At 40.1% G+C, this 26,362-nt stretch overlaps 1 protein-coding gene across 1 annotated transcript; it reads right to left on the reverse strand.

Annotated features, from left to right (window-relative positions):
- Positions 1–674: 674 nt before the first annotated feature.
- c20h5orf15 (chromosome 20 C5orf15 homolog) lies at positions 675–20,733 on the reverse strand. Its single transcript, XM_072590619.1, has 3 exons — positions 20,575–20,733; positions 5,933–6,639; positions 675–2,112 (listed from the first exon to the last, which is right to left on the reverse strand). Exons 1-3 carry the CDS (start codon positions 20,720–20,722, stop codon positions 1,978–1,980), a joined length of 990 nt encoding a protein of 329 aa, XP_072446720.1. The 5' UTR covers positions 20,723–20,733; the 3' UTR covers positions 675–1,977.
- Between the last annotated feature and the right edge of the window lie 5,629 nt (positions 20,734–26,362).

Genomic DNA, 26,362 nt, shown 5'->3' on the forward strand with positions numbered 1-26,362 from the left:
TTCAATTGTCTTGAGTTCTACTTTAGTGATCTACCCAGGAATTTATTCTACTTAAATAAATTTATTCTAAATCTTTTGTGTGAAGAATTTCATGACTTTTATTCAGGGAATGTTTTCATTTGAAGTAATTTTCCATATTTACCTTTTCCACATCTTATGAATGATTTTTTTAAAATGACATAGCATAAGATGTGTATCACTGGCAGTGCCAGCAGTTATTATCCAGCCCTTGAAAACGTGGTGGTGAGCAGCCTCCTTGTTGCCAAAATGATTGCTCCTCATTAGCATCCCACTAAAACTAAACCTCCAAACTTTTATTTTTACACAATGAATCAGCCTTGTGGACTGTCTCCCAACCAATCTTTATTGCAGTGGAAAGGAAAGGGACAATAAAAAAAAATCAAAACCATTGACTTACAAATAACTTCTATGTCAATTAATCATTGAGTAAGAAAAGGAGCAGGAGGTCGTCAATCTGGATCAGTGGTGATGCAATCCAAAACAAATCTCACAGGCACACATCAAACAAATCAAGTGAGCAGCACCGTATTTTCCCATCTATGTATCCATTCAGTCCATAATTCTCGACTTGTCCCAAAGCTAGAACCTAATTTTTTGAGGAGACTCCATTTTGTCAATAATTACTAAATATTAAAGGATTAGAAGTCACAACATTAATTCTAAAACTTTATTAAAACATACAGAAGTTAGGTAAAAAAATTCTACCATATTTTATGATTCATTGCGCTTCTTTTTGCAATATTTGTCAGAAACACCAAAATCAAGTGTGCACATAAACACTGATCAAAACCAACTAAACATTTCAGCAATCTTTATATCCCATGCTGATCTAACCATTACAATCATTGTAAGCCAATTACATTAGTTATTTTGCTTTAGGAATTTGACAATTTCTGAAACACACATTTAGTAACTGAAGTATCTCTTCTTAAAAGGCAAACTTATCCATCACTCAGGTAATAGTAACCCATTCCAGAAACCAATTTTCAGTAAAATGATTTACTGACTCAAACCAATAATGTAACATTCAACAGTTTCAAATTTCTAGCACTGAAACATCAAGAAAATATAAACTAAAAATAAAGTACACGATTTAAGACATCGCACTGAATATTCTGAAATAAAGTACCGTGCTTCTAATAATATATTCTAGAAAGCTAATAAAATATTCTTCACATTTCAGTAGACATGTACTTTGGAATAAGGAGGGGGCAATATGCAGCTTAATACCAAGGCATTCTCCTAAGGCTACAGGTATATGTTACCCTGGTTTTGGCTGATGTACCATTTAACCTTACAAGTAATATCTTAATAGCAAAGGGTCTTAAGACAAATAATATGACACCCAAAGAAATCATTTGCCACTTTTCATGACTATGTACAATTTTAACTGGCCCCTAATAAAGAAATTACAATCAATAGCCCCATGACTAAAAATAACTATACAACTTCTGTCATTGAATCATTTCTTCAGAATCTGAATTGGATGTGAACATTAATCTTGTATAAAATTTAAGTTAGCTAGTTACAGCTGTCCAAGTTTCAGATCCTAGAATTTGTGAAAAATTAAATTCTGAAAGGCATTAAACCCAAATAACTTGATTTAAAGTCTTGTTCAGATGATCCTTGTTAGTCAGCTAGGTAGGTTGTTCTTCCTGACTACTGATTTCAGCAGCCACCAAAGCAATGTTTGATTCAATGACAATAGGTATAATAATTCAGAGAACCATTTCAGAAGTTATGCTTTTATCAGATGCATTCTCAAAAGGTAGTGTTGTTATTTATATATTTTAACATTTTTGTTTATTTTATTTGAAAGTGCAAAGATTTTTTTTAATGCTGACAGAAAGGACTGGATAGCTACGTTTAGTGTTAATTGGCCACCAGCAAGATTTTGGAAAAAATTGAAAAAATGCAATTTTATTTACTTTTTTATTAAAGTTAGAAGTAATGCTTTTAGAAAATGTAGTCTTTTGTAATCTTAAGTGATGGCATAGCATCATGTACATTCTGGTCCAAACGCTGATATTCAATTGTTCTTGAGCAAAGACTATCCTTCCATCGTCTGCTTTGAACTAAGAGAATGTAAATCTGAAAAAAAAAGGAAAAAGAATAAACAATTACCAAAATTTGGCAAACAAGTCCTCATTTTCATTAAAGTGAGGGAGGAAGTAACATCGAGTAAGTATTAATTTACAGTAACCTTTACATTTGCACACAAAGTATTGCACTTAACAAAATCAATTACGAAAATAGAATACCTAGTGTGGAAGCAGGCCATTTAGCCCATTGGATCCACACCAATCCTCCAAAGAGCATCCGACCCAGTCCCACCCCCCACCTTATCCCTTTCACCCTACATTTCCACTGGCTAATCCACCTAGCCTGGACATCCCTGGACACCATGGGAAATTTTGCACGGCCAATCCATCCAACACATCTTTGGACTGTGTGATGAAATCAGAGCACCCAAAGGTATCTCATGCAGACATGGGGAGACTGTGCAAACTCCACACAGACAGTCGCCCAAGGCTGGAATCAAACCCGGTTCCTTGGTGCTCTGAGTCAATACCATCCTGCTAAAACAATAAAAGTTCTTAAATACACATTTTGGTATATTATGAAGAACAAAACAGAAAGCAGCTGTAACTTGAGTCATTAAGTAGTTTTATCCATTGCTTGGCTTCCTTAGCCGTTATGGACATCCACAGTACATTCTGTGCAATTGCCATCTTTAGAATAATGCTAGGTGTGGGGGTAATACAGATTCATCAGCAGAGATGAGAGAAGTGGTAGTTGGTAATCAGCAAGTCAGATCTATGTTTGACCTGATGGCATGAAACTTCATGGACACCAGTCAGTGTTGAACACTTCTAGGGAAGTCCTCTCCAAACTGAATATCCATATCCCCACCTCTGATGGATCAGTCCTATTGATAATGACAAAGCATACTCAGCAATGGTGATAGCGATGTCTAGGATATATGACATGATTCTGAAAGTATAATATATCAGGCTGCTATTGTATACTATGTTGGCATACGATCCAGATATTAGTAAGACCTTTGCGGGGTTAGGAGTGCCATTTTTGTCTCCAGTGCCTCAGTAAATGCCAGCAGGTCCATCCAATTTGATTCCTTTTAAACTGGTGGCTTGCAAGGTCATTCAAGAATCATCCACAGCTATGCATTTGGTTTCACATGTAGGTTAGACAAGAACAGCAAACTTCCCAAAGAGGAATTTGTGAACTCAATGGGGTTTTATGGAAACAATGGTAGCTTCAACGCTATCACTACTGAGACTAGTTTTCAAATACAGACTTTTATTAATTGAATTTAAATTCAACCAACTGCCAAGGTGACATTTAAACTAGTGTTCCCATAGCACTGGCCTGGGTCACTGGCAAAACCAGTGGCATCACAATTACACCACTGCCTCCCCACTGTACATAGAACATTAGAGCACAGTACAAGCCCTTCAGCCCTCGATGCTGTGCCAACCTGTGAAACCAATCTGAAGCCCATTTAACCTGCACTATTCCATTCTCATCCATATGTTTATCTAATGACCATTTAAATCCTCGGAAACGAACACACCTTTACTACTCTGAGTAAAGAAACGACCTCTGACATCTGTCCTCTATCTATCACCCCTCAATTTGAAGCTATGCCAGCTCATGCTAGCCATCACCATCTGTGGAAAAAGGCTCTTGTCCACCCTATCTAATCCTCTGATCATCTTATGTCTCAATTATGTCACCTCTCAACCTTCTTCTCTCTAACAAAAATAGCCTCAAGTCCCTCAGCCTTTCCTCAAAAGACCTTCCCTCTACACCAGGCAACATCCTGGTAAATCTCCTCTGAATCCATTCCAAAGCTTCCACGTCCTGTACGCAATACTCCAAGTGCAGCTGCACCAGAGTTTTTTTTTTAAGATTCCCTACAGTGTGGAAACAGGCCCTTCAGCCCCACTTGTCCACACCAACCCTCCGAAGAGTAACATACCCAGACCCATTCCCCCTAACTAATTCACCTAACTCTATGGGCAATTTAGCATGGCCAGTTCACCTAACCTGCACATCTCTGGACTGTGGGAGGAAACCAGAGCACCCGAAGGAAACCCACGCAGACACGGGGAGAATGTGCAAACTCCACAGACAGTTGCCAGAGGCTGGAATCGAACCCGCGTCCCTGGCACTGTGAGGCAGCAGTGCTAATCACTGAGCTACCGTGTGCAGTTGCAACATGACCTCATGACCCCAAAACTCAATCCTTCTACCAATAAAAGCTAACATACTGTTTATGCCTTCTTAACACCCCTATCAACCTGGATGGCAATTTTCATGGATCTATGTACATGGACACAGATCTCTCTACTCACCCATACGATGAAGAATCTTTCCATTGGCCAGTACTCTATATTGCAGTTACACCTTCCAAAGTGAATCACCTCACACTTTTCCCCATTAAATTCCATCTGCCACCTCTCAGCCCAGCTCTGCAGCTTATCTATGTCCCTCTGTAATCTACAACATCCTTCTGCACTATCCACAATTTCACTAACTTTAAATGTTATCCGCACATTTACTAACCCATCCTTCTACACACACAAGATCGTTTATAAAAATGACAAACAGCAGTGGCCCCTAAACAGATCCTTGCGGTGCACCACTAGTAACTGAACTCCAGGGTGAAGATTTCCCATCAACCAACACCCTCTGTCTTCTTTCAGCAAGCCAATTACTGATCCAAACCACTAAATCACCCTCAATCCCATGCTTCCATATTTTCTGCAATAGCCTACCATGGGGAACCTTATCAAACACTTTACTGAAATCCATATGCACCACATCAACCACTTGACCCTCATCCACCTCTTTGGTCACCATCTGAAAGAACTCGATAAAGGTTTGAGAGGCATGACCCACCCTTCTCAAAACTATTTTGACTATCCCTAATATAATAATCTAGAAAAGAATAATTTTAAGTCCTCTCTCTTATAATCCTTTCCAACACTTTACCCACAACCGAAGTAAGGCTCACAGATCTATAATTTACAGGGTTGTCTCTATTCCCCTTTTTGAACCTTTGCTATCTTCCAGTCTGCTGGCATTATTCCTGTAGGCAATGACGACAAAGATCCAAGCCAAAGGTTCTGCAATCTCCTCCGCAGCTTCCCAGAGAATCCTCTGTTAAATCCCATCTGGCCCAGCCAATTTATCTATTTTCACACTTTGCAGAATTGCTAACACCTCCTTACGAACCTCAATCCTGCTAGTCTAATAGAATGTATCTCAGTATTTCTCCTCGACAAAGTTGTCATTTTCCAGTGTGAATACTGACAAAAAATATTCATTTAACACCCCTCCTATCTCCTTGCACAACTTCCCTTGGCAAAAGCCTCAAAACTGTCTTCTTCTTCATGTGCAGAAATGTATATTGGTTGATCAGGGAGCTCACCAACTCTCTTTGACTGGCTGTAATCTTATTCATTTATTCCTGACATACCTATAGGAAGTTTTAGGGCTTTCCTTGATCCTACCTACCAAAGACTTCTCATGTCCCCTCCTGACTTTTCTTAGCTCTCTCTTTTAGGTCCTTCCTGACTAACTTGTAACTGTTTCTTCAACTGTTAGAAGACAAGAGGCCCAGAGCACCAAGGCACTCCTAATTCGGTACATATTTCTCATCAGAAAGCCATAAGGTGGCTTGAGCAATAAATTGAGTGGTTTTTTTTCAACACTTGGAGTGAAGTACAACGTTGATGCTTTAGTTTACATCCAACTGTCAGTCTTTTGCTTTAGTTACAGATATAGCAAAAACCCAGAGGCTTCTAGAAAGAACAGAAGACCTCACCTTCTGATTTAAAAGTTGATGAGAAGTTTGATCCATATAGTTTTAGCAGAAACTCACCTTTCTTTTATTGTGATATGTAATATAAACAACAGCAATTAGAAAAGCAGCAACAACAAGGTAGAAAAAGAAGTGACTGTCTTCTTCATGTGCAGAAATGTATATTGGTTGATCAGGGAGCTCAGGAGGTTCATCCATATCATCATTTTCCAGATCATCCTCATCCAATTGATTTATATCAAAGTACTCCTCTGCCCCTTTTTCTTCATCTGCTTCATAATAGGATGGAGAATTGCCTTGTCCAACAAGCAACAACTGGTTATCCGTTATTTCATCCATTTTGTCTGGATCTGTGTTCGAAATTATACTTTCATCCTCTCCAATATCAGTGCCAATTACCATAACTTCTGTATCTTGCTTGTCATTAATGCTGTTACCTTCTACGATTGAAATACCTTTTCTAGTTGGTATAATTTGGTCAGAATTTTGGACAGCAGTTGCTTTCTGTGTTATTGCTAGAAGAGATTCTGTACTCCTGACAGCTTCCATTGATGTTGTTGAAGATTTCAAAGTGGTTGTAGATGTAGTGGCGGTGGTGGTTGTTTTCAGGGTTGTAGCATTAATGGTCAATTTCGTCTCTGTACTTTTGGATTCAATTGCTTTAACTGACTCACTTCTCTGAGATGTCAGATCGTTGGTAATATAGGCAGCCTGTTGAGTTACAGTCGTTCGTGTTACATTTCCTGTAGGGACGCTGTTGCTGGTTGCTGTGAAAAAGGCCACAAAATGGAAAAGTAAAATTAGATGAGTATCCACAGCAATTGTGCATACTTTCTCAACATTGCAAAGTTGTATTTAATCCATCCTAATCCTAGCAATGATAAACATGTACAAATAAATAGCAAGCACAGTAATCCTTTCAGCATTTCACAGTGTCATTTTCCAAGCTGGCTATGCATTCACTTCCACCTGAAAAACACAGGCTACAAAATTTGCAGAAGTCACATCTTTTTCTCATATATTCATCAATACATATTTATTTTGAAACAAGGAGGAAGAATCGAATTAGGTAAAGATGGTTAGCAAAGTACTCAAATTGAACCACTGCACTTCAGGATATTGCTGCAACGTTTGGCAACACATTTTACTTTCCAAAATTCAAATCAACACACAAAAACTAATTTAATTTTAAAAATGAGTCACGTGGAAAATGTATGGACTGTAATGAAGTCAGCCAGGTGTTTGGGGCTGTTAACCTGGTCCAGTCGGGGAACCCCGGCTGAAAGATAAAATCAGAGGTTCTGCCCATGCAGAGTTGGCTGAGGAAGCAGAACCAGTATCAAGTACTGTACACGTACAAATAAAGGGTAGCTTAGTGATGGATATCAGCCTCTATGGAATTACTTCAAAAAATTCATGAAAGAGCACAACTTCAACAGAGTGTTAAACTGATGCAAATGGAAACTCTCTGGTACGTATTTTCAACCTGTAATGATTAGGATTAAGAGCAGGAGAATGACAACCTACAGACATTTTCCAATCAACCTGTTAGAGGTGCCATTACACACTTCTTATGTGAATGGACTTGAACTTGGAGTTCCTGGTCCAAACATAGGGACACTACCACTGCAATACAATGAAGGGAGGAAAACTATGGTAACTAAACTTACACATGACAGAAAGATAGGTAGAAGCAAATGCTTTGGAGAGGACATAATCACTCTGTATACTCATCACGTGAGTGGACAAAAATCTGGCCAATGGAGCATAGTGTGGCAAAATGTGAAATATTTCAGGCAAGAAGAATGACAAAAAGCTTATTACTTAAAACAGAGAACTCCAGAATCCCAAGATAGAGTCATACAACATGGAAACAGATCAATCTGTCCAACCAGTCTACGCTCGTCTGTTTCCATTCTGTATATTTCTACAACTCTACAACCATGTTCCCAAACTAAACCAATCCTGCATGCCTGTGCTTGGCCCATATCCCTCCAAACCTTCCCTATTCATGTATTTATCCAAATATTTTTTAAACATGGTAGGTGCTAGTAGTACAGTTACAATGTTATCTGGTAGTTCATTCTACCACACGCTAAAAACGTTGCCCCTCATTGTCCTTTCTAAATCTTTCTCCTCTCACCTTAAAAATGCACTGAGTTGCAAACTTCCCACGACAGGAAAAAGATCCTTGTCATTCACCTTATCCTCATGAATTTATAAAACTCCATAATGTCACCCCTCAACCTCCTATGTCTCCAGTGGAAAAAGTTGCAGTCTAGTCTATTTTTGTATCTGAAACCCTCCATTCCTGGCAACATCCTAGTAAGGCTTTTCTGAATCCTCTCCAGTTTAATAATTTCCTTCTAAAAAAGGTAACTGGAACTATACACTGTACTCCAGAAGAGACCTCACCAATGTCCTGTGCAACCTCCACTTGACACCCCAAGTCCTATACCCAAAAGTCTGAGCAATGAAAGCAAGCTAAACACCGTCTTAACCACCCTGTCTACCTGTTGCATAAAAATTCAACGAATTATATACCTGAACCCTTCTATACTCTACAACACTATCTAGGGCCCAACCAATAGTTGTATAAGTCCAGTCCTTGTTTGTATTACCAAATATGCAATACCATACAATTATCCAAATTAACTTCCATCTGCCACTCCTCAGCCCACTGACCCAACTGATCACAATTTCTTTGTAATCTTAGATAACTTTCTTCACTGTCCCACTGCACCCCAATTTTGGTGTTATCTGCAAACGTGCAAACCCTGCTTCCTATATTCTCATCCAAATTATTTATATAGATGAGAAACAAAAGAGATGCAGAAGAATCTAGATATTCTACAATCACAAAAGGATAAAATGCAGGTACAGCAAGCAATTAAGGCTAATTAAATATTATCCTTTATTACTAGAGGAATTGAAAATTAATGATGCTCTGCTGCAGTTATCCAGGTATTTGAGAGACCATGTCGTAAATATTGTGTACAGATGTGGCCTCCTCACTAAAAGAATGACATAACTGTTTTGGAAGTGATCAATAAGAGGTTTATTAGATTGATATTTGGAGTGAGTCCATGAGGTAAGGTTGGGTTTGTTTTAACTGGACGTGAGAGGAATGAGGCTTGGAAGTGTAATTGTAGTGTACAAGGTCCTAAATTGGTTTGACAAGGTCCTCTTTTGAACGGGCCCAGAACTAGAAGCGTCGTTTTAACATGAAAGGATAACATTGTCATGACTGAGATAACAATATTATTTTTTCTCTCAGAGGATTGTATGATTTTGGAACTCTGTCTTAGAAGGTGGTAGAGGTGGATTCACTGACTATTTTTGGAGTGTAGGTAAAATATTCCATTGCCCAAAAAGAATCTAAGGTTTACAAAGGTAGATGAGAATACGGAATTCAAAACATTAACAGATGACCCATAGCCCTGCCCGAGTCAATAAGACTATGCTAAAGGGGACAAATAATTCTGCTCCTAATTTGTAAGTATGTCATATGTTAGGGCAGATGACTAAAAGGATTAATCAAGTCTTTAATCAATGCCTGCGTAAGTAACTTACAGGTTACAAAAGCAGATCAAAAAATTAGTACCTGGAACATTTCTAATTCAATGATCTCATTCAGCGTACAAAAGAGAAGTTGAATGGCCTTTTGCATCAAAACAATGAGATTTTTACCCAAGATAGTGAAAGGGACAGACTTGCAACGAAACACATCTAGTCTATTGTGTGATCAGTGTCTTCAATTTTCATTGAAAATCTTTTAGTGCAGAACTTGATTTAAGATACAGTACTTGAGTCATCAAATTTCTACAATGCTCCACTGAGAACTGTGTGCATAAGGGTCAATGTTTTGCCTTGCATTACCTCAGCACTTACAGTACACTAAATGTTCAGACACTGACAAGGAAGGCTTCTGGCGCCTTTTAGTGCTATACAGGCTTATTCCCTCGTGGCACAGAAAAATGAAATTACACAGCTATTCACACACAGCACAGTATATTACTGCTGGAGCTGAATAAACTCATTCATGCATTGCCAAAAGGTTCTAGACCTCATTACAGACCACAACTATTTACTTCATGTCTTTTACAAAAATGTCTGTATTTATGTAACTAGTGGCTTGAGACTACATAATATTCAAGTCTATTTCAATAGCACTATTAGTTGAACATATCCAATGTCAGCTCAACCTTTCAATATAGAAAAGTAGACTGCAAACTTCTGAATCTCTTCCCAAACAAAATTAGTAAAGATTTGCACATTGGTAATTTTATAGCCACTACAGTAAAACAATCACATAGCTCTATTATTTCCTTTTAATATAATCTATTAAAATAGATGGCAAATATGCAACCCTATACTTTCAATGTCATCTGCTGTTTGTGTTAGTTTAACATCAGGTTTCTATCTTTCACAACATTATCCTTGTATTACAGGAGCACACATTGGGTCACAGTCACATTAAACACATTTACAAAAATAGAAAAATCTTTGAGAACTGATATAAAGGAATTTTTTTTAAAATCTGTACTACATTCAAATAAATGCGCAAAGTACAAACAAGCTTAAAAAGAACAATTCAGCTTACTTGACAGAATTACATATACAAAGAAGTGTATTTAGCAGCCCAACTGATTTAAAACAAAGTGGTTAATGTACAAAAGATCGCAGTATCAAATGCTGCAAAATTGACCTCGTGGCCTTTAATGGACACTGTACAGCTGACTGACAGGTTAATTAAAAACTCAGTCCCTCCTTCTGTGTATGCTGGTCAGGAGGTTCATACGTATATTTTATTACAACAGTGAATGTTGGTCAGCTACTAAAGTAGGAATGAGCTCTGAACAACACCGCACAACAATCTCATGACCTTTTACAGTTTGAAACATAAACTACCAGAAATACTGGCAGGTGAATCAGCAACTGAATAAAGACAAAAATGAAAAAATGTTGGGGTGAGGCTAGCTGAGAAAGGAAACAATAACAATTTATGCATTTATGGCAGTTCTTAGCAAGATAAAGATGTTACAACTTAACAATTGTATGATCAAGCAAAATTTTACAGCATCACAAAAGGTGACCAAAAGCTTAGTTAAAGAGCTAGGTTTTAAGAATGATTCAGAGGAGAGAAATGTAGAAAGGCAGTGAGGGAATTTGAGGGCATAGGCCTTTATCAACTGGAGGCACAGCTGCCATTGGTGAAGCAACTAAAATTGAGGGTGCTCCTGATACCAGAATAAGAGCAGCACAGGTGTCCCTGAGATTAGCATTTTAAAATTGAGACAAGTCTTGACTGAGAGTCAACCTGAGTCAGCAAGCATAATGGTAGCAGTGAACAGGATTTAGTACAATTAAGGATACAGGCAGCAGTGTTTCAAATAATCTGAAGTTTACAGAGTAAATCATAGGAGACTGGTCAGGAATGTTCTTGCCCAATCCAATCTAATAAAGGCATAGAGGAGGTTTCAACAGAAAAGCTAAGGCAGTCACAGGTTCACAAGAGGATAGACACAGAAATGGTTTTCATAATAGCTTAAGTGGTTGGAAACTCATCTCAGGGTCAAATATAACTCAGCCTCAGCATGTTGCCAGGTAAAAAGGAGAGTGAAGACACTGCTTCAGTCTTCCTTATATTGAAGAGGATGAAATTTTGAGCATGCAATGCTGGATGTTAGACAAACAGTACATTAATTCAAAGATAGTGGAAGAATCAAAGGTGATGATGACATAGGGTTGACAGTCCTCATATCACGAAGGGCAGCACGTGAATGCAAAATGGAATTCGGCCAAAGGTAAATCCCTTTGTCAGAGCACAATGCTGGCACAGGGAATTGAGGCCTGTGAATAGTGTCAAGAAATTCTTATTTACCCTCATCAAAACTTTAGTTTTGAGCACCATTATTAAATCTTCTCTTCTTTGGGTTGTTAATGACCAAATGTTTCTTCAACTCAAGGCAAAATGTACAATATCAATTTACGTTTTTATTAATGTTTTTTAAATTATAAAAATGATTGCACTTCAAAGGACTGAGGTGCTCTGAGATGTTAAGGCCATGAAAGTGCTATGTAATTGCACTTTCTTTTCTCTAACCAAAGTATTGTTGCATGAATACATTTAAAAGTGTAGAAATAACATTAACTCCAACAGTTACCTCAGTTTAACAATTCAATAGCTGCACATTTTATTTTTTAGCAAACCAATAACAAACATCAAAGAGCTTGGCTATGAACCAGTAGAACAAACAAAAAACTTTTAACAGTTTTCAAATTGATATTCAACTAGCACAATTGTGAATCAAGAAATGTGCTGGACTGAAGTTTTTTTTAAAATCAGCCTTTCAAAATTAAATTCATTGCTCTAATCAAGTTGATCATATTTGTTTTGAGTCTATTAAGGGAAATATCAGACATATTACAATGCAGCCAGAGATACTAATGCTTAATTTATAAAAGAAAATAGTCTGGAATCAAGATACGCTGAAGCACGGCGTTCCAGCAAATACAATAGTTTTTCCTGGAAAACTGATTATAAAGGAGTTCATGTAATGGAACATTACTCACAAATGTAAAAAAGATGAACTTTCAGATTCAAATTATAGATCACTCAACATTTGGAGAGCATATTCAGGCATGGCATTTTTTAAGAAGTCATTTCATTGGATAGGATGGGCTGTCAAAATTATTACTCAATTTTATTCCATGCAAAAGGATATAAAAGGTTGAACACATCGGAGATCTTTACTGCAGTTAAAGAAAGGTGTTCCCTTGAATTATTAGAAGGAAGTCTCAAAAGACAGCCCAATCTATCATTCAAAGAGTCTGTAAAGGTGGATAAATCCCCAGGACCTGATCAGGTGTACCCAAGAACTCTGTGGGAAGCAAGAGAAGTGATTGCTAGGCCTCTTACTGAGATATTTGTATCATCGATAGTCACAGGTGAGGTGCCAGAAGACTGGAGGTTGGCAAACGTGGTGCTACTGTTTAAGAAGGGCAGTAAAGACAAGCCAGGGAACTATAGACCGGTGAGCCTGACCTCGGTGGTGGGCAATTGTTGGAGGGAATCCTGAGGGACAGGATGTACATGTATTTGGAAAGGCAAGGACTGATTAGGGATAGTCAACATGTGTGAGAAATCATGTCTCTCAAACTTGATTGAGTTTTTTGAAGAAGTAACAAAGGAGATTGATGAGAGCAGAGCAGTAGATGTGATCTATATGGACTTCAGTAAGGCGTTTGACAAGGTTCCCCATGGGACACTGGTTAGCAAGGTTAGATCTCATGGAATAAAGGGAGAACTAGCCATTTGGATATAGAACTGGTTCAAAGGTAGAAGACAGAGGGTAGTGGTGGAGGGTTGTTTCTCAGACTGGAGGCCTGTGACCAGTGGAATGCCACAAGGATCGGTGCTGGGTCCTCTACTTTTTGTCATTTACATAAATGATTTGAATGTGAGCATTAGAGGTACAGTTATTAAGCTTGCAGATGACACCAAAATTGGAGGTGTAGTGGACAGTGAAGAGGGTTACCTCAGATTACAACAGGATCTGGACCAGATGGGCCAATGGGCTGATAAGTGACAGATGGAGTTTAATTCAGATAAACGTGAGGTGCTACATTTTGGGAAAGCAAATCTTAGCAGGACTTACACACTTAATGGTAAGGTCCTAGGGAGTGTTGCTGAACAAAGAGATCTTGGAGTGCAGGTTCATAGCTCCTTGAAAGTGGAGTCGCAGGTAGATAGGATAATGAAGGCGGCGTTTGGTATGCTTTCCTTTATTGGTCAGAGTATGGAGTACAGGAATTGGGAGGTCATGTTGCAGCTGTACAGGACATTGGTTAGGCCACTGTGTTGGAATATTGTGTGCAATTCTGGTCTCCTTCCTATCGGAAAGATGTTGTGAAACTTGAAAGGGTTCAGAAAAGATTTATAAGGATGTTGCCAGGGTTGGAGGATTTGAGTTATAGGGAGAGGCTGAACAGGCTGGGGCTGTTTTCCCTGGAGCATCAGAGGCTCAGGGGTGACCTTCTGATAGAGGTTCACAAAATTATGAGGGGCATGGATAGGATATATAGACAAAGTCTTTTCCCTGAGAGTCCAGAACTAGAGGGCATAGGTTTAGGGTGAGAGGGGAAAGATATAAAAGAGATCTACGGGGCAACTTTTTCATGCAGAGGGTGGTGCGTGTGTCAAATGAGCTGCCAGAGGAAGTGGTGGAGGCTGGTACAATTGCGACATTTAAGAGGCATTTGGATGTGTATATGAATAGGAAGGGTTTGGAGGGATATGGGCCGAGTGCTGGCAGGTGGGACTAGATTGGGTTGGGATATCTGGTGGGTGTGGACAGGTTGGACCAAAGGGTCTGTTTCTACGCTGTGCATCTCTATGACTCTAACCAGCGAAATCAACCATTTCGTCAGAGGCTTTGAACACAGAAGCTTCGTAGCATATTTCAGATAGATATTGCTGAGATATTTAGCTGCTGGAACTAACATATTTGCAAATTCTAAATATTAAATATCAGAATGCTGGAACTAAAAGAATAAAGCAGTTGTTGTATTTGCTTCTGTTACATTGCGGTCTCTTTTCTCAGAGGAGAAAGTGAGGACTGCAGATGCTGGAGATCAGAGCTGAAAATGTGTTGCTGGAAAAGCACAGCAGGTCAGGCAGCATCCAAGATTCTCCTGTTCCTTGGATGCTGCCTGACCTGCTGCGCTTTTCCAGCAACACATTTTCAGGTTTCTTTTCTCAACCTGTTAAATCCACAATGACTTTTGTAACCATTTTAATTTTTCTGCAAGCATTTTGGAAGGCAACCCTGTTTTAAATCTAAAGCCAGACAGAAATTAACCAATGCAATTCAGCATAACCAACCCCAACAGCGCATCATCAATTCCCTTAAAATACAAAAGGTCAAAAGATTGAAAAGTGGGATATTTTCAAAAAGATGAGAACCTTTACAAACTTCATCCCCAACATATGCATATTTGGGATTTCTGTACTGCACATGATGGCCCAGATTTTGCTGAAGTCTAGTATCTTGCACTGCGCTCCATGAACAGTTCCCTTGCTGTTCAGCTCAAATGCTGCAAATTACTGGAAATCAGAGCTGAGAACAAGAAAGCTGGAGCCATGATGAAACATGGGACCTATAGGCTAGCCATATAGAAGGAGATTTAAGGATTGAAAGGAAAAATAAAGAATGACAGAAGTCAAAAGAGTTAAGTTAGATGAAATTAAATACAAAATTCGAGTTTCTACTTGATCTTTCACGCCAGTAAAAGATTGTGGCAGTTTTTAAAAAAACAACTGGAGAATTCTCCTCCTTTTCCTAATTCATTCTTCAACATACATCATAAAAATAAATTATATAATCGTCTTCACATTGCTGCTATGGAATCTTATGCACAGATTGACTAACACACCTCTAAAATTACACTTCACTGATTGTAAGTAAATTTGGGACGTCCCTGAGGCATGAAGCGTGCAACACAAATGAAAATCTATTTTTTTATTCATCCCAAATTGACACACAATTTACACTTCAAGAACAGAACAGCCATTAAATCGCGTTTCCTAGCAAATTCTGGACCTAAACAAGTACATCAAGTAGTTGAGACAAAAGCAGTTACGTCAACAATCAACAGAAGTCAAAATACATTCCAAGGGCTCTATGAAACAGATATTCAAAGTATTCATATTTCAGTCTTATGCTAATATTGTACACACATATTTTACAGTTAAATGCCATCTTCATGGTGCACATCACATTGTCGATCTTAGAAACATGCAAACATATACCTAGTACAAGATGCAAATGTTTACTTCGGCCAACTGAAAGACTGATTTTAAAAAATGTCATTCAGGTTCCACAGGTACACAGACAGCCCCTTAATCTACTTCACACCATTATTTGACCTCCGCCACTGACTGTATTCTTGGACTGTTCACTTGACATTCAGTCTTGAATGAGATAAAATTTCTACCAACTGTACAATAGGATGAATGTGGCTGCTGGTTTCAGCCTGCACAATAACTCTGTCCCTAGTATCTGCCTCAGGTGAAACCATACAGAGTCCTATCTGACTTAGAGGTGATTGCCAACGCATATCCCTTTCAGCACCAAGACCATTCACTTTCCTGTCCGCATAATTTCCCATCTCCACCTCCTGAGCATATTTGCTGCAAAATACCTGGATGGTCAATGTACAGACTTGTACATACGAATGATTAATTCCGATCTCTGTATGTAAAGAAATGGAATGTATACATATGTATGGCATCACCAATTACATAGATATCTAAATAATTTTATGAATAAAAGTATATTTTTGTAATAAAAAAATTTGCTGAAACTTCCAACCAAACTTTTGTGACCTCCAATCTCAAATATTTTAATGTTCTTCTAACTGACCTATCATCTTGCATTCTCCATTAGCTTAAGTTCATCCAAAATTCTGCATTTTGCCAAATTCCCACAGTGTTCAGTGTACCTATCTCCCATACTTGCTTTCCTACACTGGCTCTTGGTCCAAAGTCTTGGTTTTAGAATTCTTATACTGTCATGAAATTGCAAAATATGGACTTGGAACCCTATCAATATATTTATTACCTCAGATTTTTGTATGAAATAAAATATCTTTAAATCAGCCCTTTACTGTTTGAAACAAAGGCTGAAGAAGTCATCTGACCTAGAAGAACAGTAAAGTTTCAGAAAACCTCAAACATGGATTAGCATGTCTGGGAAGTTCTCCTGCAGAATTTCACACGTGCCATCGATTGAACTATCTGGGAAAAGCCTAAGAAAATAATCAGAGGCCATCTTGACTGCAGAAACTGTTGGAGACAAAGGGAAACCATTTTACCAAAAAAGTGCTGGAGACCTGTTTTCTGATTCAGTGGCACCCTGATGCCCATGACATGGGAGAGCAAAACCCCTTTCTAAATAGTGCACCAATAGCCAGCTGTCACATGATTGAAATTTGACAAAGAACTAACATTATACTTTTTTTGTAAAGAATATCAAGCTGGTCTCCAAGTAACAACATCTTTCCCTGAAGAGTTTTATCAAGCTCGGACCCAATTGCTGTTACAAGTTGGAATATGTCACAGAGATAGAGAATTCAAATATAAAAAGGAATTTCAAGTGCAAAAGCACCCAAACTGAGATGCAGTTTAAAACAGACTATTTCCTGGAGAACAACCAACCTACACTGGCCACAGCAATAGTGGATAACATTAAGATCAACATTTCTAAATCCCATTTCTTGCCCCACCCCCCAACCACCACCCAGCTGGTAATGTTTCACTTCATAGTAACATTTGTCTCACAAGATTCAATACTTTAATACGGTCTTTTTTTTTAAACTGAGTGTGTTTACAATAAAATTAGCACCTTACTTCTAATTAACTCAATATCTAGCTGGCTTGTTTCTTCATAGCTTTACACATACATTAATCGACAACAAAAATCTTTTTAATTCTAACACTGTCATACCAACCTCAGGAGTGAAGACAGAATTTTATCACCCTGCAGACTTAGCCATAACATTGCACATTAAGGTTCACCCTCAGCTTATCCATTACCTATCACTGTAACGTCTGTTAAGTCTGCAACCTTTCAGAAGCCGCACATCAACTCTAATCCATTTCGCACCCCTTCAAGCCACCACTGGTGGTATGCAGGCAAGCCTTTAGTCAACCTCTCGAATTGCCCTTCCACAGCCAGCACCCCCTTTTTTCACAGCATATTTAACGAAGTAAACAACAAAAAGTGTTCACAAACATTATCAAACAAAATTTGACAAAGCCATGTAAGATACAAACCCGAGCAACCACACCTGATCAAACAAATAGGTTTTGTGGAGCAAAAGAGAACAGAAAAGTTTGCATTTGGATTTACGGAACTTGGGGCCTGCATGCTAAAGGCACAGTTGCCAATGATGAAACTGAGGAAGCACTGGGGACAAAGAGATCTTAGAGATATATTGGGCTGCAGGTGTTTAAGAATATCAGGAATGTCTATAAAATGATTTCAAAACAATTATGGGAATTTTAAATTGAGGCTTTGCAGAAAACGTCGGTCAGCCAAAACAAAAACAGAAACTGTTGGAGAAACTTAGTAAGGGGAAAGATTAATCAGAATTGCACAACTCTAAAACATTAACTCTGCTTTCATCCATAGAAAATGCCAGACCTGCTGAGTTTCTCCAGGAATTTCTGTTTCGCTTCCAAATCTCCAGCTTCTGCAGTTCTTAGTTTATTTTGGTCAATCATCAGATGCATGGCCAATGGATGGACAGGACTTAATGCAATTTAGGATACAGGCAACTATGTTTCAAATGATTATATCCCATCCCAATATTTCCTCTTGAATTTGTGTCAAGTACAATATTTAAAAGCAAATGAAACAGGAAGGGTTAGAGGGATAGGGGCCAAATGCTGTAACAAATGGGACTAGGTCAAATTGGGTTGCATGGTCGGGGCGGACAAGTTGGACTGAAGGTTCTATTTCTTTGCTGTATGACTCTATAACATCACCTTCCTTCATTATTCTTGGGTCAAAACACCAAAAATCAACACCTTTTTTAAGAAACCAACACAAGGCTTGCAGTGATTCATACTAACCTACGGGTGGAAAACAATCTTGACTTTTCAATTTATCCCACTCAGTTAGCTGATTTCAGAAAAACAAATTAGGATAAGAAATTCATTGGTTTAAGTCATACTAAAAAAGCCAAACTGTTAACAGCCAAACTCCATTTGGGAACTTAATAGGCACCAATCAAATAAAATACACCAGGGTGGTAAAAATAATGACTGCAGATGCTGGAAACCAGATTCTGGATTAGTGGTGCTGGAAGAGCACAGCAGTTCAGGCAGCATCCAAGTAGCTTCGAAATCGACGTTTCGGGCAAAAGCCCTTCATCAGGAACCGGCTTTTGCCCGAAACGTCAATTTCGAAGCTACTTGGATGCTGCCTGAACTGCTGTGCTCTTCCAGCACCACTAATCCAGGAAATAAAATACACCAGTCAGTCATAGAGACATATAGCACAGAAACAGACCCTCTGGTCCAACTCGTCCATGCTGACCAGTTATCCTAACCTAATCTAATTTAGACCCATTTTCTAGCACCTGGCCCATATCCCTCCAAACCCTTCCTATTCATATACCCATCTGGATGCCTTTTAAATGCTGCAATTGTACCATTCTCCACCACTTCCTCTAGCAACTCATTCCATACATGCACCACTCTGTGTGGAAAAAGTTGCTCCGTAGGTCTCTTTAATATTTTTCTCCTCTCACCCTAAACCTGTGCCCTCTCGTTCTGGACTCCCCCACATCAGGCAAGAGACTTTGTCTATTTATCCTATCTATGCCCCTCATGATTTTATAAACCTCTATAAGGTCACCCCTCAGCCTCCAACGGTCTAGGGAAAACTGCCCCAGCCTATTCAGCCTCTCCCTAAAGCTCAAACCCTCCAATCCTGTCAACATCCTTGTAAATCTTTTCTGAACCCTTTCAAGTTTCACAACAAGTCAATTTGAGAAAGTTATTATAAATCTTTACTTAAATGCCAAATGTTAACTTTACATCAGACTTGATCTGATAACATTTGCTTGACCTCAAACATGAGCTAATGTTTCAGCATGTTTTGTTTTTATTTCAGATTGTTAGAATATGCAGTATTTTGCTTCTGTATTAATGGATCTTTCAGCTCAGTAGTTCTTCTGAAAACAAAATAGCTTCTGAAATTAGTATGTCAATTCTGACTAAGAGCATTACAAATAAAAGATAAATCCACTTTTGTTTATGTACAGGCATAAATCAAATTACTGGAAACAATAATGCAAGCTTAATGAAGGGCCAACATTGTAGCTTAGAACATTTTAAAACAAATTTCATTTCTAAGCTTGCTTGCATTTCAGCAGATACATTTAGCAAATTTCCTGTAGCACAAGTTTACAAAATGGTCTTAAATTGATATAACAAAAATTGTTTTTGCAATATTGTAGAGTTTGCAGGGTTTATTCATTTTGTTGGCATTAATCTTATTTCTATCACAGCAGTTGGTGCATAATCCCTCTGATAAGGTTTACTCGATAGTGTCACAATCAATGTGTGCATAAACAAAAAAAAACCAATAAGGTGCAGTCAACAATTTACAAAGCAAACTTTCATTTTGGAATGAAGACAAAAAAAGCCAGAAATGCTCAGCAGGTCAGAGTTAAGATTCCACATTGATGATGCTTTATCAGACCATCCAGATAAAATGTTGACTCTTTTTCCACGCCATTAGTATTGCCTGACTGTTGAATATTTCAAGCACTTTTTTTATTTTAGATTCAAAGCATCTGTACTACCGTATTTTACTTTGTGCTTTCACCTCAGATACTACTAAAACAGAACTTGTCTGAAACACCATATCTAGTCAACACATACGTTCATTAGCAACTAACTTAATGTTTACACAACCCCTGCCAATAGTAATCGGTTTGGAGAATGTGAACAGGATATTTTTTACTTTTATGAAATCACGAATTTCAGACTACACACATAATATTCCACATCTACCCAGAGAATCACTCTATAGAATGAATTCGAATCGACCCGACTCTCCCAGGCCCCCACTATGTGAGTACCGATACTACCAGATTTATAATGAGAGCGCCCCACCCCCACTAACCGTTGCCTTCCTGACCATCCGCGACGACCACACCAGCACTAACAACGACCAAGACCAGTATGAAAGCGCGCGCCTTCGCCCAGATCTCGGGACCAACGCGCGCCTCCATCTTCCACAATGCCTTCCACTTGACCAGTGACATCAGCATCGCCGCACGATCCCGGCCCCACCCATTTCCCATCCCACACGCACACACATCGCCCCGCCCACTTCCCCAAACCTCACCCATGTCGCCCCGCCCATTTTCCCCCACACCTCACCCAACCACATCGCCCCACCCATTTCCCCACGCCTCACCCAACCACGTCGCCCCGTCCTTTTCCCCGCCGCATACGCACACACAACGCCCCGCCCCTTCACCCTGCATCGCTCTGCATCTTCATCCCTCCTCACGCACGCACATTGCCCCGCCTCTTCGTCACACGCACGCCTATAGCTCCGCCCCTTCAGTTTTCGTCACGCGCACTCATCCCCCGCGCATTTCGAACACCCACCCAGCTTTGACAAAGGGACAGTTAGACTCGAAACGTCAGCTCTTTTCTCTCCTCACAGCTGCTGCCAGACCTGCTGAGATTTTGCAGCATTTTCTCTTTTGGTCTACAACCCACCCATTGCCCAACCCACATATGTCCACGTGGCCCTTTTCACACCCACTGATCACCCCACCCTGTCCCACCTCCTCATCCCCAACACCCAGGCCATTCCTGTCGCCCTGCCCACCCACCCAACAAAGAATGCAGACATACGAGGACAGCAGGATGGCCAGTTAAGAAAATAACTAGAGGAAAAAAAAGTGAGGTAATCGGCTTATAATAGGATGGGAAAAGGGAGGCGTGATTCCGCAACTTGCAAACTGAATAAGGATGCTTACATGCTTTGTTTTAGCGCGCATTTCTGCTTGATTGCAGCAGCATCCAGTACTTGCAAGGCTGTAATAAATTGTTCTTGTTTCCAAGGCTTTGACTCAGGCTGATTTGTAAGTGAGTTCTGTTTCTCACAATTGGGGGCTCGTTCCAGGATCCAAAACTCCGTCCGCTCGACACTCTTGGGAGGAATGGGGAGGTGTACCTCGCCGATTTCGGTGATCTCCAACTCCCTTGCTTGTTGTTCGTGGTTTGGGCGAGTACGATCCGGACTAGAAACAGACGCGTGCAGACGCGACAGGTTCGGTCGTGCAACTCTTGTGCACAAAACCGGGGGGTAGGGAAAGATCTTAAAGGATATATCCGGGCGACCGGGGGCAGTGGTATTTGTTGCAGGAATTGCCACACCGAAACGACTAGGTAACTGTGTGCACAGACCAAGGTAAGAAAAAAGACTTTTAGGTACTACCTTGGTGGTCGGGATGTACGGAAGTACAGGGAATTGGTGATATATAAAATAAAGCATATGTCAATGGAAAACAGCCCATGTCAGAAGGGCTAGTAACTGAAGGGCTACTGAGGGTGCACTTCGTAACTAACTGCTGGCCAGACGTCCAGAAGAATATTCAAAAGCTAGAGGAGTCATTGCGGGAAGCTCAAAGTGTCTGTGAGACACGGGGTGTGTGTGTGTGAGAGAGAGAGAGAAGAGCTGTACAGCTAGTAGAAAGTTTAACCCTTTGTGATTCGGTTTGAATGAACGTTTGTTTGTTGGCGATTGAATGTTTGTGCTTTGTTCGCTGGAGCTTGAGATCCGGAACTGTTTTGAATCTGATTTCTACTATGGAAATTTAAACATGATTTCTTTTAAGGTTAAGGATTTTACAGATTATGAAATAAAATATTAACTCCTGTTCTTTTTACAGGTCATGACTGCCTTACTATCAGTTTCTAACTAATCTCTTTTATCCTTACATAAAAGTGATTTATGGAGAACAGTTGAAGTCTCAAAAAAAAACATATAATTGGTCAGAATAATCGGATTAGTAAAGTGTCTAGTCAGGACCCTGAAGGGGGTGTGGAAGAAGGTGACACCGGACCTAGTTAAGATTAATTAAATTAGTAACAATGGGAGGTACGGGGAGTTGCCTGTGTAACGATTGATCTGTAAATAACGTTAAAGGGGGATATATCCTGCCCGACAGTTCTTTGGGGAGAATGTTGGGTAAATGGGAACACAACTCCCACCCGCGGGAGAAAAATAAGGCTAAGTGATAAACTATTGTTTCGTTTGGACTAGGGAAAGTATTAAGGCGCCTGCTATTTTTTGGCCCAAATATGGGTCCGATGAGGATTGGCTGTGTCAAGATCTTAATATATATGTCAATCGAAAAGAACCGTACAGTCAAAAAGAGTCCGATTATGCGGCTCACTGGATAGTAAAATTATGTCCCATGAATATGGAGGGATCAGAGAAAGAACCAAAAAAAGAATGAACAAGGGAAGCCACAGTGGGATCCCTTAACGTGTTTGCCGCCCCCATATACTACTCCCCAGAACGAGCCTACAGCTCCCGAACTAGAACCGAGTCCAGACACAGAAAGGGGAACGGACTCTGAGCTAAAAGATGCAGAACCTGGGGAAGGGTAGGGGGGGGTGGCGGGGGGGGTGCCCAGAGTCACTCGAGCCACCACACGTAAAAGGAGGAGCAGACATAATGGAAAATACAAAATTATGTCCCTTAAGAGAGGTTCCGATTGGGGAAGGTACAATCGGATATGTAAATGCTCCCTTAACTAGCAGAGACGTTTGGGCCTTTAAAAAGGAAATGAAAAGTTTAATAGAGGATCCGGTTGGACTAGCCGAACAATTAGATCAATTGCCAGCGCCTAATTTATATACCTGGGGAGAACAGATGGCAATTTTAGGAACATTATTTTCAGGGGAAGAACGAGGTATGATTAGGAGAGCGGCTTTATAGGAATGGGAAAAGAAGCACCCAGTTGGGGAAAAAGGGGCCCCAGCAGAACAGAAATTCCCAAATGTTGACCCTCATTGGGAAAATAATGACAGAGAAGATAGGGAGTCAATGAGGGATCTATGAGAAATGGTAATATTAGGAATTAAAGAGGCGGCACCTAGATCATAAAACTTTGTTAAGGCCTTTGAAGTACGACAAGAGAAGGATGAAACCCCTTCTGCATTTCTTAAAAGGCTCAAGAAGGCCACAAGGAAATATTTGGGAATGGATCCCAATAATCCGATAGCACAGGAACTCTTAAAGGCCCAGTTTGTAACTAAATCATGGCCGGACATACAAAAGAAATTACAGAAATTAGATGGATGGAGTGAAAGACAGATGGAAGAACTGTTACGTGAGGCACAGAAAGTGTATGTGAAAAGGGAAGACGAGAAGCAGAAACAGAAAGCCAAAATGATGGTGGCGGCAGTAGAAGAAATAACAAAAAGGAGAATGGGATCAAGTGATAACAGGAAGGGTAGGGGGGGACACGAAAGACAAGGGTCAGATACCCGGGAAAGGATGCAACAGGCAGGGTGTTACCATTGCGGGAAAGTGGGGCATTTTAAACGGGAATGCCCGGAATTAGCATGAGAAAGGGAAGCCTTTTCCCTAATGACCTTAGATGAAGATTAGGGGAGTCGGGGGTTCCTTCCTCCTGAGACCCACCGGGAACCCTTGATAAATTTAAAGGTGGGACCTGAAGGGGAGGAGGCAGTATTTTTGGTGGACACGGGAGCGGCATGGTCATCCCTAAGTTTTAGACCTACCGGTGTTAAATTGACTAAGGAGTATCTTAAGGTTTCCGGAGTAAAAGGCGAAGAATTCTTGGTGCCTCTTTTTGAGCCAACCCTAATTAGAAGAAATGATAAGGAAGTGATAGGACAATTACTATATATTCCTGACATTAGAAGTAATCTATTAGGTAGGGATTTGATTATATTGTTGGGCATAAAAATTGGGGTGGAGGATAGTGCAGTAACTGTAAATGATGGCTATGTTAACACCTAGTGAAGAAAAACAAATCAGCCCTGATGTGTGGGCGAAAGCGGATAACACAGGGCATCTAAATATTACTCTGTTGGTGATTACGTTAACTCGAGAAGATGAGACGGTTCGGGTTAGACAATACCCTATATCGTTGGAAGGCCGTAGAGGTCTGCAACTAGTTATAGATTCTCTGGTAAAAACTGGACTGTTAGAACCATGTATGTCGCCTTTTAATACCCCAATACTGCCCGTCTGTAAACCAGATGAAACCTATCAATGGTGCAGGATCTTAGGGCATTGAACTGATTGGTTCGAACATGACACCCGGTGGTACCTAATCCATATACTTTGCTAGGCAAAATACCGTGTAACCACCACTGGTTTAGTGTAATAGATTTAAAAGATGCATTCTGGGCTTGTCTTCTGGCCCCAGAAAGCCACAACATGTTTGCTTTTGAATGGGAAAACCCATACACTGGTAGCAAACAACAGTTCCGATGGACGATACTTCCCCAGGGATTCAAAGAATCACCTAATCTATTTGGGCAAGTACTGGAATAGGTCCCGGAACAACATAAAATGCCTCGAGGAACGTCATTGTTACAATATGTGGACGATTTACTTGTATCAGGACAAAAGAGAGATGATGTGAGTTTAGCCACATGTAAAATTTCCGAGGACAACAGGGTTTAAGAGTATCTAGGAATAAATTGCAATATGTAGAGAAAGAGGTGAAATACTTAGGACACCTTATTAGTGAGGGCACTAGGCGCATTATCCCTGAGAGAATTAAAGGGACAGTAGAACTGCCCCTTCCAACTACAAACAAGAATTACGGAAGTTCTTGGGGCTGGTGGGCTATTGTAGATTATGGATAGAAGCATACGCCCAGGAAATGAAAGGGTTATATCACAAATTGACAGAATCTGAACATGAAAGACTGCACTGGACAGAAGAGGAAAAGGAAGGGTTACATGAGTTGAAGCGTAGTCTAATACGAGCTCCGGTGTTGGCCCTTTCCTCCCTAGATAAATTATTCCACCTTTTTGTGACAGTAATTGATGGAGCAGCCTTAGGAGTGTTAACCCAGAAAGGAGAGGGAAAGAGACAGCCCATAGCCTTCCTGTCCAAGATCTTGGACCCTATCTCGAGAGGATGGCCTGAATGTATACATGCAGTAGCAGCCACTGCCATACTGGTAGAGGAAAGCCGTAAGCTTACTTTTGGAGGGGCGCTAGTCGTTAGTACCCCCCCATCAAGTTAGAACGGTGTTAAACCAAAAGGCAGGGAGATGGTTGACAGACTATCACCTAACTGGGTGGGTGAAGGCATTTCCAATGTCCTCAGCTACCTCGAAGAGAGTAGTGAAAACTTTTTTAGAACATATAATTCCTCGATATGGAGTGGTGGAAAGTATAGATTCAGACCAAGGTAGCCATTTTACCCCTAAGATCTTACAAGAAGTAATGGCGGGATTAGAAATCTCTTGGGAATTCCACACTCCTTGGCACCCACCTTCCTCTGGACGGGTGGAATGAATGAATCAAACCTTAAAGAAGCAATTGTCTAAGCTAGTCCTAGAGACTCGATTACCATGGACAAAATGTTTACCTATCGCGTTGCTACGCATTAGGACTGCGCCTAGACGTGATATAGGCCTCTCTCCTTATGAGATGATGTTTGGATTACCTTTCTTGGGAGGAAGAGGGGAATTACCAACTGTAGAGTTCAATGATAAGTTTTTAAAGAACTATATTGTGGTGCTCGGCTCTTTTTTGTCTGTCCTTAGGAAGAAGGGTCTGTTGACCCAGACACCTCCACTTGAGTTCGCAGTACATCGGATACAACCAGGTGATTGGGTGCTGATAAAGACCTGGAACGATACCAAACTGCACCCAAGCTGGGAGGGACCGTTCCT

Source organism: Chiloscyllium punctatum, chromosome 20, assembly GCF_047496795.1.
Source record: "Chiloscyllium punctatum isolate Juve2018m chromosome 20, sChiPun1.3, whole genome shotgun sequence".
Taxonomy (NCBI): Eukaryota; Metazoa; Chordata; class Chondrichthyes; order Orectolobiformes; family Hemiscylliidae; genus Chiloscyllium; species Chiloscyllium punctatum.

What these genes read in the sequence shown, in the direction of transcription:
- c20h5orf15 (XM_072590619.1), bottom strand. Translation starts at nt 20,722, where the DNA reads ATGCTGATGTCACTGGTCAAGTGGAAGGCATTGTGGAAGATGGAGGCG. An exon ending in GGATGGTCAGGAAGGCAACG is followed by an intron (nt 6,640 to 20,574) that starts GTTAGTGGGGGT and finishes CCTTTTTCACAG; the next exon opens with CAACCAGCAACAGCGTCCCT. An exon ending in CATATCACAATAAAAGAAAG is followed by an intron (nt 2,113 to 5,932) that starts GTGAGTTTCTGC and finishes TTTTTTTTTCAG; the next exon opens with ATTTACATTCTCTTAGTTCA.